Raw genomic sequence first — 12668 nt, 5'->3', positions numbered from 1 at the left:
AGCGGAAGCAAATGTGCCATCTAGTACAAATCAACTTCGAATCAGTGACCTTTGCTGCCACGCAGCAGCTCCTACAGCGAAGGCCTGAGGCATGAACCTTTCCACAAACAATCATCAGGCAAGCCCTTCACATCACCAGTGAATTCTCACCTAAGAAAGAAACCCTTACTACAGAGCAATGCTAGGCCTGAACCCCTCCCTGCTTCAATTAGACGGCGGCGCTTCGTTCATGAACTGCCATGGCAATATGCGGTGGTCGATCACAGACACCTGCTTAGCCCCTTTCCGTACTCCTTAGATTGTGTGCGCAGGTGTGCAGAAGAGGGCAGAGGGCGCAAACCTCCCTTCCCACCTTCCTCACACCGGCGAACGTCGGTGAACCCCGAACGCGAGAGTTTAGAGGTAATAGAGGGTAGAGGAGAGGCGCGGGTTGTGCTCCGAGTGCATCGGCTGGCCGGCCAGGAAGGCGAGCTTGTGGGCGTACTGGCACTGGGCCGGCACGCGGATGGTGAAGTACAGGTGGGTCAGCTTGTAGGCCAGGAGCTGCATGTGGTCCGGCTTGAGGCCCATCGTGGCGTAGAGGACGTTGTAGTGGGACGGGGCCACGGTGCCCTGGCGCACGCTCTGCGACGCCAGGAAGAAGTCGTAGCGCTCGGGGCGTGTCACCTCGCTGTCGACCACGGTGCCCGGCGGCGGGTTGGTCACTTTCTCACGGTTCGACAGGTAGGAGCGCGTGGAGATGTGCTTGGTCACAACCACGAAGGCCAGCTTGTGCTGCACGCCTGGGAAGAGCGCTTGCACCGAGGCCACGGTCTGATCGATCTCCCACTCCTTCACCTGCGCCGCGCACGCCTGAGACACGCTTCAGTCGCGCCCACTGCCGCCACCAGCATCACCTGCCAGTGCAGTTCTGCTGACTGCAGAGGGCATTGGAAGTTACCAAAATGTCAGTGGACGGTTGGTGACTCAAAAACAGTGAGGTGACATAAGGTTAAAAGCCCAGGGCTGAAAACGGAGAATTGTGAGACCAATTTATAGCACAGTTAAATAAAATCTTATACGAGATCACTGTGGCACGCGCACTGGAGGATTGCGTAAGTATTGACGCCTCCTTGCCCCTCTTTGCCCCTCTTTGCCTAAATTAAGTTCCATCATTGACCATTTTGAGTTTATAAAGTTGGCGCCACGGTTCGTTTTTAAATTTGGCGCCACGGTTCGCTACGTCTACACTTCCGGTTTTTCAGATTTGGCACAACGCTTTAGCTCCACCAATTTCCGGTGTTTTAAAATTCTGCGCCATTAGTGTTGGGCCCCGACCACTTTTGGGACATTTTTGGCTCTAATTAATTACTATCCCACTAGCACCTCATGATTTCTCCTGCGAGATTTTTGGCTGCTGAATCTAATGCAAACATTGTTTTTCTTATAACTCAATTCGGTCGAACATTATCGTGATGACAAGCTCCTAATGACACAAAACGGCAAGAACTGTCATGCAATGCGTGCGCATTAATAAAAAAAACTGAGTCGGGGACAACTGCGCATGCGCTACCCAGGGCTCCAGGCAGCGGCGTGTAGTAACCAGGAGCTTCACCAGGAGCTTTCACCCAAGCCCCAGTGGCAATCACGCTGGTGTATATTGATGGAACGTGGTGGAAGCCCGCGTGCAAGTCTAATCTGCTTATCGCCACTTCTTCGGGCTTCCAACACCGAATTTTCATGTTGCACATCATCATACAGCCCCCGTCACCTCATGTGAAAACCACCAAAAAAATATTATGCTAAAACTTTTGATTACCGCACTGTAATACCGCGAGCCTGGTCCCGAGCAAGACGTGCATGCCTGTCACATACTTTCTAGCCATGCTTTCATCATGGAAAATCGATCGCCCACGCAGGTGCCGTCTGCAAAGTTTCCAATACCCGAACAGTTTCTCATGCTATTCGCAACTCCCGGGAATCAAATCAGTGCGTACGTAGATGGCAGATGCTCAGACCTCGTCTCTTGATTCGTAATCATATTCTATTAGTCCGAAATTCAGCCTGCCTTGCGATAAAAAGTTACCGTTCTTGGAAGAAAATTTAAGTTTACTTTGGAATAAAAGCTTTCGGTATTCTCTCCAATGCTTCGGGAAGACGTTATGCGTGGTCCACTACTGCAGTTTCCTGCGGGATCACACTTCCAACACAAAGTCCGCATCATCTCCAGCGGACACGAAATGTAAAAATACCTGCGTAGTCTGCAATGTAAACAACACTTAAAGAACAGCTTGTAAAGATAGATAAGCCAAGGGTGGTCTAAATTATCCCCGTGCCCTCCACTACACCATATCTCGGAGCTTTCATGCAGCTTTGATACGCTCAGGGCCAAACGTTTTTAGGCGATTGAGTATACATCTCGTTTGGATCTAAAAGCTGTCGTCGTATTCCGCACCGTGTGTCGGGAATAATCGGGGGCTGCGTAACACAAAACTTATCACGCCAACCGTTTTCCGTAGAATGTTGCGGAAGTGTCCTACGATTCAGCGTTTCGCGAGCATAAAATTAACTAGCCAGTTCGAGCCTAGCTCACGGCAGCGATTCTAACCGACGACCTAGAGTCGGGGCTGCTTAAAAAATCCCATCACAGCAATTCTTGGTCCTTCTGACTGATGATTGACGGGTGTGTGATAGGCTCTGACGAATTAATGAAATCACTGTAATTAATTGAATAACTGATATAATAAATGAATAAAAAATAAAAAAAGGGATGTTCAAAGATTTTAAACTCGTGAGATTGAAAAGCGAATGCCTGACTAGACTAATTAAGAAAATTTTGAGGGTGTAATAGATCAATTTTTTATTTTAAAACAAATAAAAAAGAAAAATGCGCTCAAAGGTGTTAAATTGCTCAGAATGGAAAGCCTAAACGCTACGATATCGTGTTATACCCTTACGGCGAACCGTAAGTGTTCTGTCTAATTTTTTTAATGTTACAGCATTAAAAACGGCATAAAGGCGAAAGCTCTCCCACAGTATCTACGTGAAGCATCGACCTTAAGGTGGACTTATCTCTCTCCACCTTCCAGCTGTCAACTGTCCTCTCGTCGCGTAAATCTAGCGACCAGAAGTACGTGGCGTGGCGTAGCATGTCCAGGGTGTCATCAATGCGTAGCAGAGGATAAACGTCTTTTTTGGTTACTTTGTTTAGACGGCCGTAATCAACACAAAACCGTAGGGTTCCATCTTTCTTCGCCGCTAGAACCACAGGCGATGCCCACGGGCTCGTCGACGGCTGTGTCACGTCGTCTTGGAGCATTTCTTGAGCTTGTGGGCCAATGGCATCACGTTCCTTCGAAGAGATCCGATAAGGCGGCTGGCATGACGGTCGCTGATTTGAATCAACTGTAATGCGGTGTTTTGTGAGCGGAGTCTGCCTAACCTTGGAAGACGAGGCAAAATAGTTGTGGAAAGATTCGATAGTGCTCTCCAGACAGCGTTCCTGATTAGACGGCAGGTTCGGGTTCACGTCGGTTTTGATGGGAGTGGTCGGCGCCTCCACTGATGCCGTGATTTCGGACAATGCGTGCGTTCCCGCAAATTCACTAAGTTCTTCGAAATAGGCAATAGCTGTTTTGCCGGGCAAACACTGAGGTTCAGAATCGAAATTGGTCACCAGAAGTTCGGTTCGCCCACTGCTTAATTCAATAATTCCGCAAGCTACACAGACTTGCCGACACCGGAGCAGCGAGATGTTGGTTTCAGCGATGCCACGAGCGCTGGGGCTCTTATCGCACTCTGTAGTGACAAACATGCTCGCTCTTGACGGGATCAATATGTGGTCGTCACAGACGCATAACTTAGCCCTGCGTGGCTCGGTATCGTTGTCGACAGGACCTTGGGTGGAAAACGACACGATTAGCTCCTGAAGGTTGATAATGGCACCGTACTCGTGAAGGAAACCCAAACCGAGTATGAGGTCCTTGGAGCACTCGGGTAACATAACAAAGCAAACTGGGAAAGTAACACCGCAGATCTTGATTCGCGAAGTGCAGACACCGCTCGAAGTTACCACATGACCACCAGCTGTCCGGATCTGCGGCCCAGACCAAGAGGCCAGTACCTTCCTCAGGGCCGTGGCTAACCGTCTGCTCATTACAGAACGATCGGCGCGGATATCCACGAGTGCGGTAACGTCGTGGTTGGCGGCGGATACCAGAATTTCGGCGGAAATCAGTCGGTCACAGCACATCACCGAGGTCGTCGGGTCAGGTCGTCGTCGGTGGGAGGGTCACGGCGAATCGTCGGGTGGAGGCTCTTGACTCGGTCCAGTAGCGGCAGGCCTACCCCCGGAGAACGCCGTCTTCAGTTTTCCCGCCGTGGGAAGGTACCTCTGAACTGGCCAGAGGACGACGGACGGCCGGGCGAAGAGAACCGCCTTGGGGATGGCGATTGGGACTGGCCTCGCTGCAAGGTCGAGGACTGCACGTTATCAGCCAGGTACAGCTCGATATCCCTTAGTCGTTTACCGTAGCGCGGTCGAGGAAACCCCCTTAAACCTATTCTGAGGTAGGAGGAGTGGTGGAGGATGTGGCCGGGCTCCCCGCAGTGGTAACAGAGCGGTCGATTGTTTGGCGTACGCCACACGTGCGCTTTGCTCATGGGGGTGCCTGGACTCCTGCGGCACGGAGGGTACTGTTGCGATTGGGTACTGCGCAGAGCTGCCACAGGACCGACGGGGGAAAAGGCTCGCATCACTAGCCCGGGACTTCGTAGCGCTTCGCTGTACGTAATAACGGAGGGTGCCGGGTGCGGAGCTGAGGTTGGCTGCACAACTCGTTGGATTTCTTCACGGACCACGTTCGTTGCGGCAGTGACGCTAACCTGTGGAGCTTCAAAGCGAACCTTCGCCAGTTCTTCGCTCACAAGGCTCTTTACAAGCTCCCGAAGCTCCTCGGCGGGTAGCGACGTATGCGTGTACTGGGAAGCGGCTGCTACAGTAGCCTGACGATCGTAGTGCGAGCTTCGTTCCTGCAGAGAGCGCTCGATACCCGTTGCCTCCTTGGTGAAGTCGGACACTGTTCGTGGCGGGTCATGGACCAGTCCGGCCAACAGCTGCTCTTTTACTCCGCGCATTAAGTGGGGTACCTCTTGGCTTCGGGCATAGCAGGGTCGGTCCGGTTAAAACAGTCGCGCCATGTCCTCTATGAACATCGCGACACTCTCGTTCGGCTCCTGTGATCTCGAGTGCAAGGCGATTTCAGCTTTCTCTTTTCTTTCGCTGCTGGTAAGTGTCGCTAGCAGCTCTCGACGAAAAGCCTCCATGGTGGCGAAGGAAGTTTCGTGGTTCTCAAACCACGTTTTGGCCGAGTCCTGCAGCGCATAGTACACGTTGCGCAATTTGCGCTCACCGTCCCTCTCATTGAAACCCGCCACTCGGTCGGAGCTCGCCGACCATTCTTCAACATCCCCGAACCTGTCCCCGTGGAACGGTGGCGGCGACCGAGGTGCGTGAAGGACGAATGGCGGGGCATTCACGGAATGATGAGTTGTCTTGCTAGCCGCGGTGGATATCATGACCCTTACAGGCACTGTCAGTTGGCTGAACTTCGGTTGTAGGCCTCGCAGACGGCGGCTCACCTTGTGGGCGGGTGTTGATTCCACGCGCGGAGAACAGGCGTCAAGAGTGCCCTCGTAGTCAGAGTACATGGGATGCTACCCAGCGGCTCCACCAAATATGTCACCGATAAACGGCCGATGCATACAGACGAGGTTTAACTAGACGTGCTGGGCGAGAAAGACAGCACGGCGCTCGAGCGAAGAAATGACAATCCTCAATAGCCCCTCAATTGCGCAAGGCAACAGTTCGGCCGCGGTATGGCGCAACTGGATGGATTGGTATTGTGGCAATAGGCTCCCAAAAAACAATGTGTGTGAAAGTTAGGCTTTCTGCACCTATTGCTTATCGCAGAGCTCAGCAATAGCCACCTGTGTCTCAAAGGCCCACCGGTGACTGTGTTTGAAATGGCCACCCTGCAGTGTGGAGGGATATCGTATAACCGGTCCCCCACTGCGCCGGCAGTGGTATGAGGACTCGCCGCAACCTCACACATTTTGCATAGTTGCATAGAAAAGAACTAAAGTTGATTGGGCAGTGGAAGACAATGGACTCAAAATTGCAATAGAATCATACTTAGAATAAAATGAAAAACGAATAGACTGGTGAGGTAAAGAAGAATGCGGTCATATTTCTTCTCTATCAATTGAACTGATCGCTGTATATTTTTTTGTCTTAATAGCTACGAAATACTCTACAGCAGACATTTATCAAGAGTTCGCAGTTTGGAGGGCCAAATTGAGTAAGTTTTTTCTGTCTCGCCAGGACGTTTTAACACCCGAAAAATACTTGCCGAGATGCATTGAGTCTTCACGCCCATGTAGCTGGTACGAGTGGGGACGAACACTTCAAAACAGGTCAGAAAGATGTTTAGACAAATTCTTGCTGCGTCCTTCCGTGTCCCGTCCATGGAGGCGGGAAAGAGAAGATGATGCAACGCCTGTACCATCCAAGCCATGCAGTTTTCGAGGCCACGCGGTGCCACATACCAGGGCATAATCACGTCTTCGAAATTATATTTTTCCAATAGCCGCGAAGAGAAGGCGGGCGTGCCTCTCGACTCCTAAATGATCAAAACTCTAAGAACTGACATCCCCTGCCGAAAACTCTTGCTTACAGGAATAGATTCTCGATGTATTTCTTCCGAAACTTAACAGAAACTGTATTGGAATTTTTTTAGGGGATGGCATTAGCATCGGCCAGCTACGTGTGTCTCATTGAAACTATATGAATAACCACAATAGTTATGTAGCAAGCGATTACAAGTTAGCTAAGCAGCATACTTGTAAACGTGATTCGATTTTATTTGGATGTTTATGGTTAATTATTTATGTGTGTTTAACGTCTCAAAGCGAATTAGGCTATGAGGGACGCAGTACTGAAGGGCTCCTGATATTTCAGATGTTCACCACTACTTCCGTCACAGGGCAAAATGCCTGCACTACGCACCTGCACTACATTATCTGCACCTGCATTAGATGATTTTATTTACACAATACTGCAGAACTCAAATGGTCCCGGCAAGATCAAGAAATTTGCACTAGAAAGAACTGCACATAAATAAGAGCGCGACGGACGGGGAAATCAGGAAGAGACACAAACACTTTCGTTGACTATAAAATGGAAGCAAATTTTATTTCAGTGACGCAATTTATACTCCAGGGTGATGTCCACAGCATAAAAAATTAAAAACTTTAAAACCCAGCAACAAGATACTCCCGCGTTCTTTGAAACGATGACTCACGTCGTGCACATATGGAATCGCAACAGTTTTTTCACGTTCCTCTTATTCCTGTGTCGTCGTGGCTGCCAGGTGGAAATCTTTCAAAATTTTGTAGCAATCACTACAAAGAACAGCGTCCAGGAATCCGGCGAGGCGCAACCTTTGCAGTTGGTTCTTAAAGCTTTGTTCGCTACGATGCAGTCATGACCTGTTGAGGGTGCTTATCAAGGCTCTTGTTACTATTTATTTATAAAACTTTCTTTCCTTGCCAGCAGTGCCCGACCCTTTCCTGGTTAGAAAAAACCTGAGGATGTTTCAAGTAGATCGAATAACAGTGCCCGCAAAGCGCGAACATTTTCTCGGTCGACTTGAACAACTTATATTGCCGTGGTCGGGTTCGAACCTGGGAACTCGACTACTGATCCGGAGTTCCCGGGTTCGAACCCGACCGCGGCGGCTGCGTTTTTATGGAGGAAAAACGCTAAGGCGCCCGTGTGCTGTGCGATGTCAGTGCACGTTAAAGATCCCCAGGTGGTCGAAATTATTCCGGAGCCCTCCACTACGGCACCTATTCTTCCTTTCTTTCACTCCCTCCTTTATCCCTTCCCTTACGGCGCGGTTCAGGTGTCCAAAGATATATGAGACAGATACTGCGCCATTTCCTTTCCCCAAAAACCAATTATATATATATATATATATATATATATATATATATATATATATATATATATATATATATATATCTCCCGCACGAGTTGTTGTTAGAGGCGGTAAAGGAAAGCATCGAAACAATGGGAACCGTTAGGTTTCAAGCTGCCTGTGACATTACATGTGCGAGTTTCCTTAAGTCCTGGGGTTTTATCTGCGCTCAACCTTCATAACCTTTAAAAACATACTTTATATCCAGAAAAAAGGAGTATGTATAGTATCATGCGTGGCGCCGCTTCTCAGCGATCTGCTACTTGGCCGCTGTGACAGAAAACTGAAAACAGCCCTCGAAAACAGCAGCTCGCTCAACGTGTTCCGCTATGTTGACAATTTTCTGAACGTCTACAAGGCCTCTACCTTGGGACCCCAGAGTGATGTAGGGGAACTTTTCAAAATCTTCGAAGATACTTTTAAAGATTTCACTCTGACGAAGGAATTACCGCAAGACAACCCTGTGCAACTCCTGTTTCTGGCCTTGTGCGTGTTCGTTTACCCAGAGCACATCTGTTGGTGCTACTCCCCGCGCTCAAAGAAAGGTTTCATGCCTTACAGTACGGCTCAGCCGAAACTAGTAAAAAGAGCAGTATCAACAAGCGCCTTCAAATGCACCCTCAATAGGTTATGTCTACATCGCAGCGAAGAAAGCTTTAAAAACCAATTACAAGGGCTACGCATCGCAGGATTCCCGGATGCTGTTCATTGTAGCCTTAGCTACAAAATTTTGAAAGATTTCCACCGGGCAGCCACGACGACACAGGAACAAGAGGAACGTGAAAGAACTGTTGTGATGCCGTATGTGCATGACGTGAGTCATCCAATGAAGAAAGCTTTGGGGCGGTCCTACGTAAGGGTGGTTATTTACTGCACCTTGACAAACTAGAAAAGCTTTACAAAATCCTCAATCGAAAAGAGAAGTCCCCAAAACAGTGCGAAGAGAAACACGGAAGGCCTTTCACCGAATGTAAAAAAAGAAGTGGTCTACGATGTGCCTTTGTCCCGTAGATCATCCAACATAGAAAAGACTGGACGTTTAAATGATAGGCTGCGAGAACATAGCAGACATATCAAAAACAGCACGAGGAAGAATCTGCCTGAACACGTGGCCACCTGCAAGTGCATTGCAATTCTTGACAAAAGCAAAGTACTCAGGAGATACAAGGAACAGCTTTCGCACGAATTACTCGAAGCGCATGTTATTCATAAAAACCAGTGAAGCGCGTGAGCACACCTTATATCACTTTGAAAAGAAAAGAGATTAGTTTCCTTGATTGCTACGAACACGAGAGAATCTTGGTGCTTTGTGTTAAAGTTTTTGTTTTTATTCTGTGGGCGTGACACTGGAGTATAAATTTCGTCAGTGCAATAAAATTTTCTTTCACTTCATAGTCAGCGCTCGTGTTTGTCTCTTCCTTATCGTCCCGTCTGTAATGATACAACTGGCCCCGATAATTCCGCTCTTGTAGAATGAACTAGTATTCGCAAAGCCAATAAATGGTAACAGTTCAATGGCCACAGAACTAAAATTGTAGAGAACACTTAAGCTCCACCCTAACGGCATGACGTGACAGCATAATAGGTTGATTCCCGTATATGCAGAAGGTCATTCGCTACAATCATAGAACCATGAGAGTCATCATACCCCTCCTAGCGCAGTGGTACAGCGGTGCAGCGATTAAGCGATGCGCCACTGGCCTGCGATAGCAGGTGCTCCCAGCGGTGGGCCTTGTGCGGCCCAGGTTGCTCTTTTCAAGCGACCAATCATTATTTTAAACTGCCACGGCGGGCAGTTTGCTCCCTATCCGCTGGGCAGGTTATGACGACGTTGCAATGTAATGTGGCGTATGCTGCCCACCTGCCTCCTGCACTATAAACAGAAAGGAGTAAAAAGTGGAGTAAGCTGTCCTCAAGCGCACACCCTCTTGTGAAAGGCGGTGCGCTAGAGGACAGCTTACTCTCTTTCTACTGCCATGCAAGCGTATTCGTGTTTGGGGAGTAGGTTGGTCTCTGTGCGCAACCAGCTGTCATATCCATGCTCGTGACTTTTCGCTCACAACGCCCACAACGCTGAGTTTTCTGAGTAAAAAGTTGCCTTGCTCACCTGGGGGATCTCTCCGTCGGACACCCCGTCGCGGAAGAAGATGGTGCGGTTGGGCGAGGTGCCGTCGTTTCACTGCGAGTACTTGAACAGCGCTTCAAGCAGCAGCGAGGCGAGCGAGTTGCCCAGGTCCTGTTGGGTGGCGTGGATGGTGACGCGCGAGTACCAGCGCGTCAGGCTCTTGTTCATGCTGGCCACGGAGGCGCTCGCAGAGCGATGGGATGAGCTCGAGTTGCGATAGGTGTCGCAGACGATCACCATGGTGCTTACCAGCGGGATTTCCAGACACCAGGCCTCGCCGCCCAGCTTGCAGTTCAGCTGCACCGCCACCTTGGTGGCCACCGAGCGGATGTTTTTGCGGTTGCCGATGGTGCGGGCGAGGATCACATGGAACGCGTACCGAAAACAATGAGGGCATTCGTCACCATTCCGCACTGTACTGCGTTAGCCATGACACTGATTTCTCCAGTCTACTTTTTTTCATATGCCGATACAGCTACTTGCTACCTTAACATTTACATACACGTCTACCAACTTTCACACCTAGACAGCCCTCACATCGCTCTTGACGTAAGTGTTCAAAGCGCAGGGAAAAGAACCAACAGCTAATATTGACAGTAATATACATAGCAGCACGACCAAACAGACATGGGTGCGCCTGGCCAGATACTTGCTCGGTGCTCAGCATGTCAAATGAAGTGATTATTCCTTTTTCGCACAGTGTTCTGGCCAGTTACGATCAACTGGAGCTTCCAATTATACAAATGAAATCAGCTGAAGAACAACTGAAATGAGGTAATTCAAAACTGAGTCCTGAAAAGCACACCACATCACACTATACCACACCATTCCCTATTTTTGCACTAAAACGGCCAAAGGAACACTCATTTCAACTGATTTCAATTGTGTTTCAAGGAAGCTGAACTCAGCACTTCATAATAAAGATAATAATAATGCTTGTTTGCATCAAATACAATATACAGGATGCTGGAGGTATGCAGAAAAAGCTATCATGAAGACCACTTGACGAAGCCGCAGAACCCCTGTACAATGGTGATCTTACAGCATCGCAGAAACAGGCCCCTGAGAAGTCTTGAAAAGTAAATTCAGAGTTTTTACTGGATCTCGCCACCCGCTTCGGGTGACAAAGAACAGTAGCCTCGGCCAACCTGCCTCTGGAGGCCGAGGTCGACGCAGACCTTCTTGATGATGTCGTAGCGGTCCTTGCGGTTGTTGGGAAGCACGATCAAAGCCACCTGAATATTGCCCCCTCTGGCAAGTTAGTGCAGAGCTCCCACGAAGCCGGAGGGCCGGTCGTCGTCCAGCAGCACCAGGCGCGGATCCCGATCTTGACGCCCATGGGCGGGCACACGGACATCAGGGTGCGCACGAACTCCGTCACGTTGGCCTCCTCGCGTCGGTGGCAGAGGACGATCCACGACTCGACGGCGACGGCTACGTGCAGTGGCCGGTCGCGCGTCTCGCGCGAGAAGTCGGCCGAGTCGGCCGTAGCCGCGCTGTAGCGGTACGCGATGCTGCCCTGCATCACCTTCTCGGGCGGCAGCACGCGGGCGTCGATTCTGACGAGCGAGTCATTTAACCGGAGACCCCAGCTGTCCATATCGTTGTGGATAGCCTCGTTGTTGTTGATGAGCGCCATGAACTCGAGCAGGTTCCACATCCATTTGGAATGCTCCACGCGGGTGTGCTGAGCCAGGCCCCGCATCACGGACACGTTGTCCCGCATGTGCGAGGGAATTGGGAATCCGTTAGACCGCAACTGTGATTTGTGGTCTATGGCCACAAACCACAGTTATGAGGTTATGAGGGACAAACTCAGGTTATGAGTTACGGCTTAATGGAGGGTCTTCGCATAATTTCAACCGCCTGGAGTTCTATAACGTGCACTGACCATGCACGGTACGCAAGCCTCCACAAATTCGCCTCTATCGAAATGCGACCGCTGCGGCAGGGATCGAGCCCGTGTCTTTCAGGTCAGCAGGCTAGCACCATAACCACTCAGCCACCGCAGCGGCGAACAGCGGCACTTATCCGGGGAGCTCCAATGGTTCAAAGTCCACCAAAGATTTTCGGTCGGGTCCCAGAAGCCCCGTATACCCATTATAAGCTAAACCGCTTTTAAAAATGGCGCAAACTAGAGTTTGTAGGAGCACATGTGCCCTTAGCGACCACGACACAGCGCGGGGTCCGCATTCTTCAAGTTCCCACCAAGTGCATGCATTCATGGCAGCATGGCTTAAATTGGGCGCGCTTCATGGTTCTAAAAGGAACAGTGAAAGATGCTGACGCCTTCCCGTCTACCAGTCTTTTGATTCAAGACGTTTGTAGCGGCTTGAAATCAATTCGAACAAAAACCTTATCAAGAAGCACAAACCACCATTTGTGCTTTCCAACATTTTAATATTAAACTCAGGATTAAGTCCTAAGCATTTTGCCGTACCAGTTTATTAGTGCAGAAAAACCTCGTCAAGCCGGCTCAAAGCATACTCGCATGAGCAATACGCGCGCTTAGGATGTTGCAGCAC

General features: G+C 49.8%; 1 protein-coding gene and 1 pseudogene across 1 annotated transcript; both read right to left on the bottom strand.

Annotated features, from left to right (window-relative positions):
- Window positions 1-396: 396 nt before the first annotated feature.
- Window positions 397-5688, bottom strand: LOC144123668 (piwi-like protein 1 pseudogene; annotated as a pseudogene).
- A 4506-nt stretch (window positions 5689-10194) lies between these two features.
- Window positions 10195-11869, bottom strand: LOC144123667 (piwi-like protein 1). Its single transcript, XM_077656457.1, has 3 exons — window positions 11495-11869; window positions 11242-11378; window positions 10195-10561 (listed from the first exon to the last, which is right to left on the bottom strand). The coding sequence occupies exons 1-3, from the start codon at window positions 11867-11869 to the stop codon at window positions 10195-10197; spliced, it is 879 nt and encodes a 292-aa protein (XP_077512583.1).
- Window positions 11870-12668: the final 799 nt, after the last annotated feature.

This window comes from Amblyomma americanum, chromosome 3, assembly GCF_052857255.1.
Source record: "Amblyomma americanum isolate KBUSLIRL-KWMA chromosome 3, ASM5285725v1, whole genome shotgun sequence".
NCBI classification, from domain to species: Eukaryota; Metazoa; Arthropoda; class Arachnida; order Ixodida; family Ixodidae; genus Amblyomma; species Amblyomma americanum.
The sequence above is the reverse complement of the archived record's forward strand: the minus strand, read 5'-3'. Positions and strand labels throughout refer to the sequence as shown.

Bases quoted from the DNA above. Each gene is read 5' to 3' on its own strand.
- LOC144123667 (XM_077656457.1), bottom strand. From the start codon at position 11,869: ATGCGGGACAACGTGTCCGTGATGCGGGGCCTGGCTCAGCACACCCGC. The intron at 11,379-11,494 runs GTGTGCCCGCCC...GGCAATATTCAG, and splicing joins TCGTGCGCACCCTGATGTCC to GTGGCTTTGATCGTGCTTCC. The intron at 10,562-11,241 runs GTAAAAACTCTG...TGGCTAACGCAG, and splicing joins GAAGCGGGTGGCGAGATCCA to TACAGTGCGGAATGGTGACG.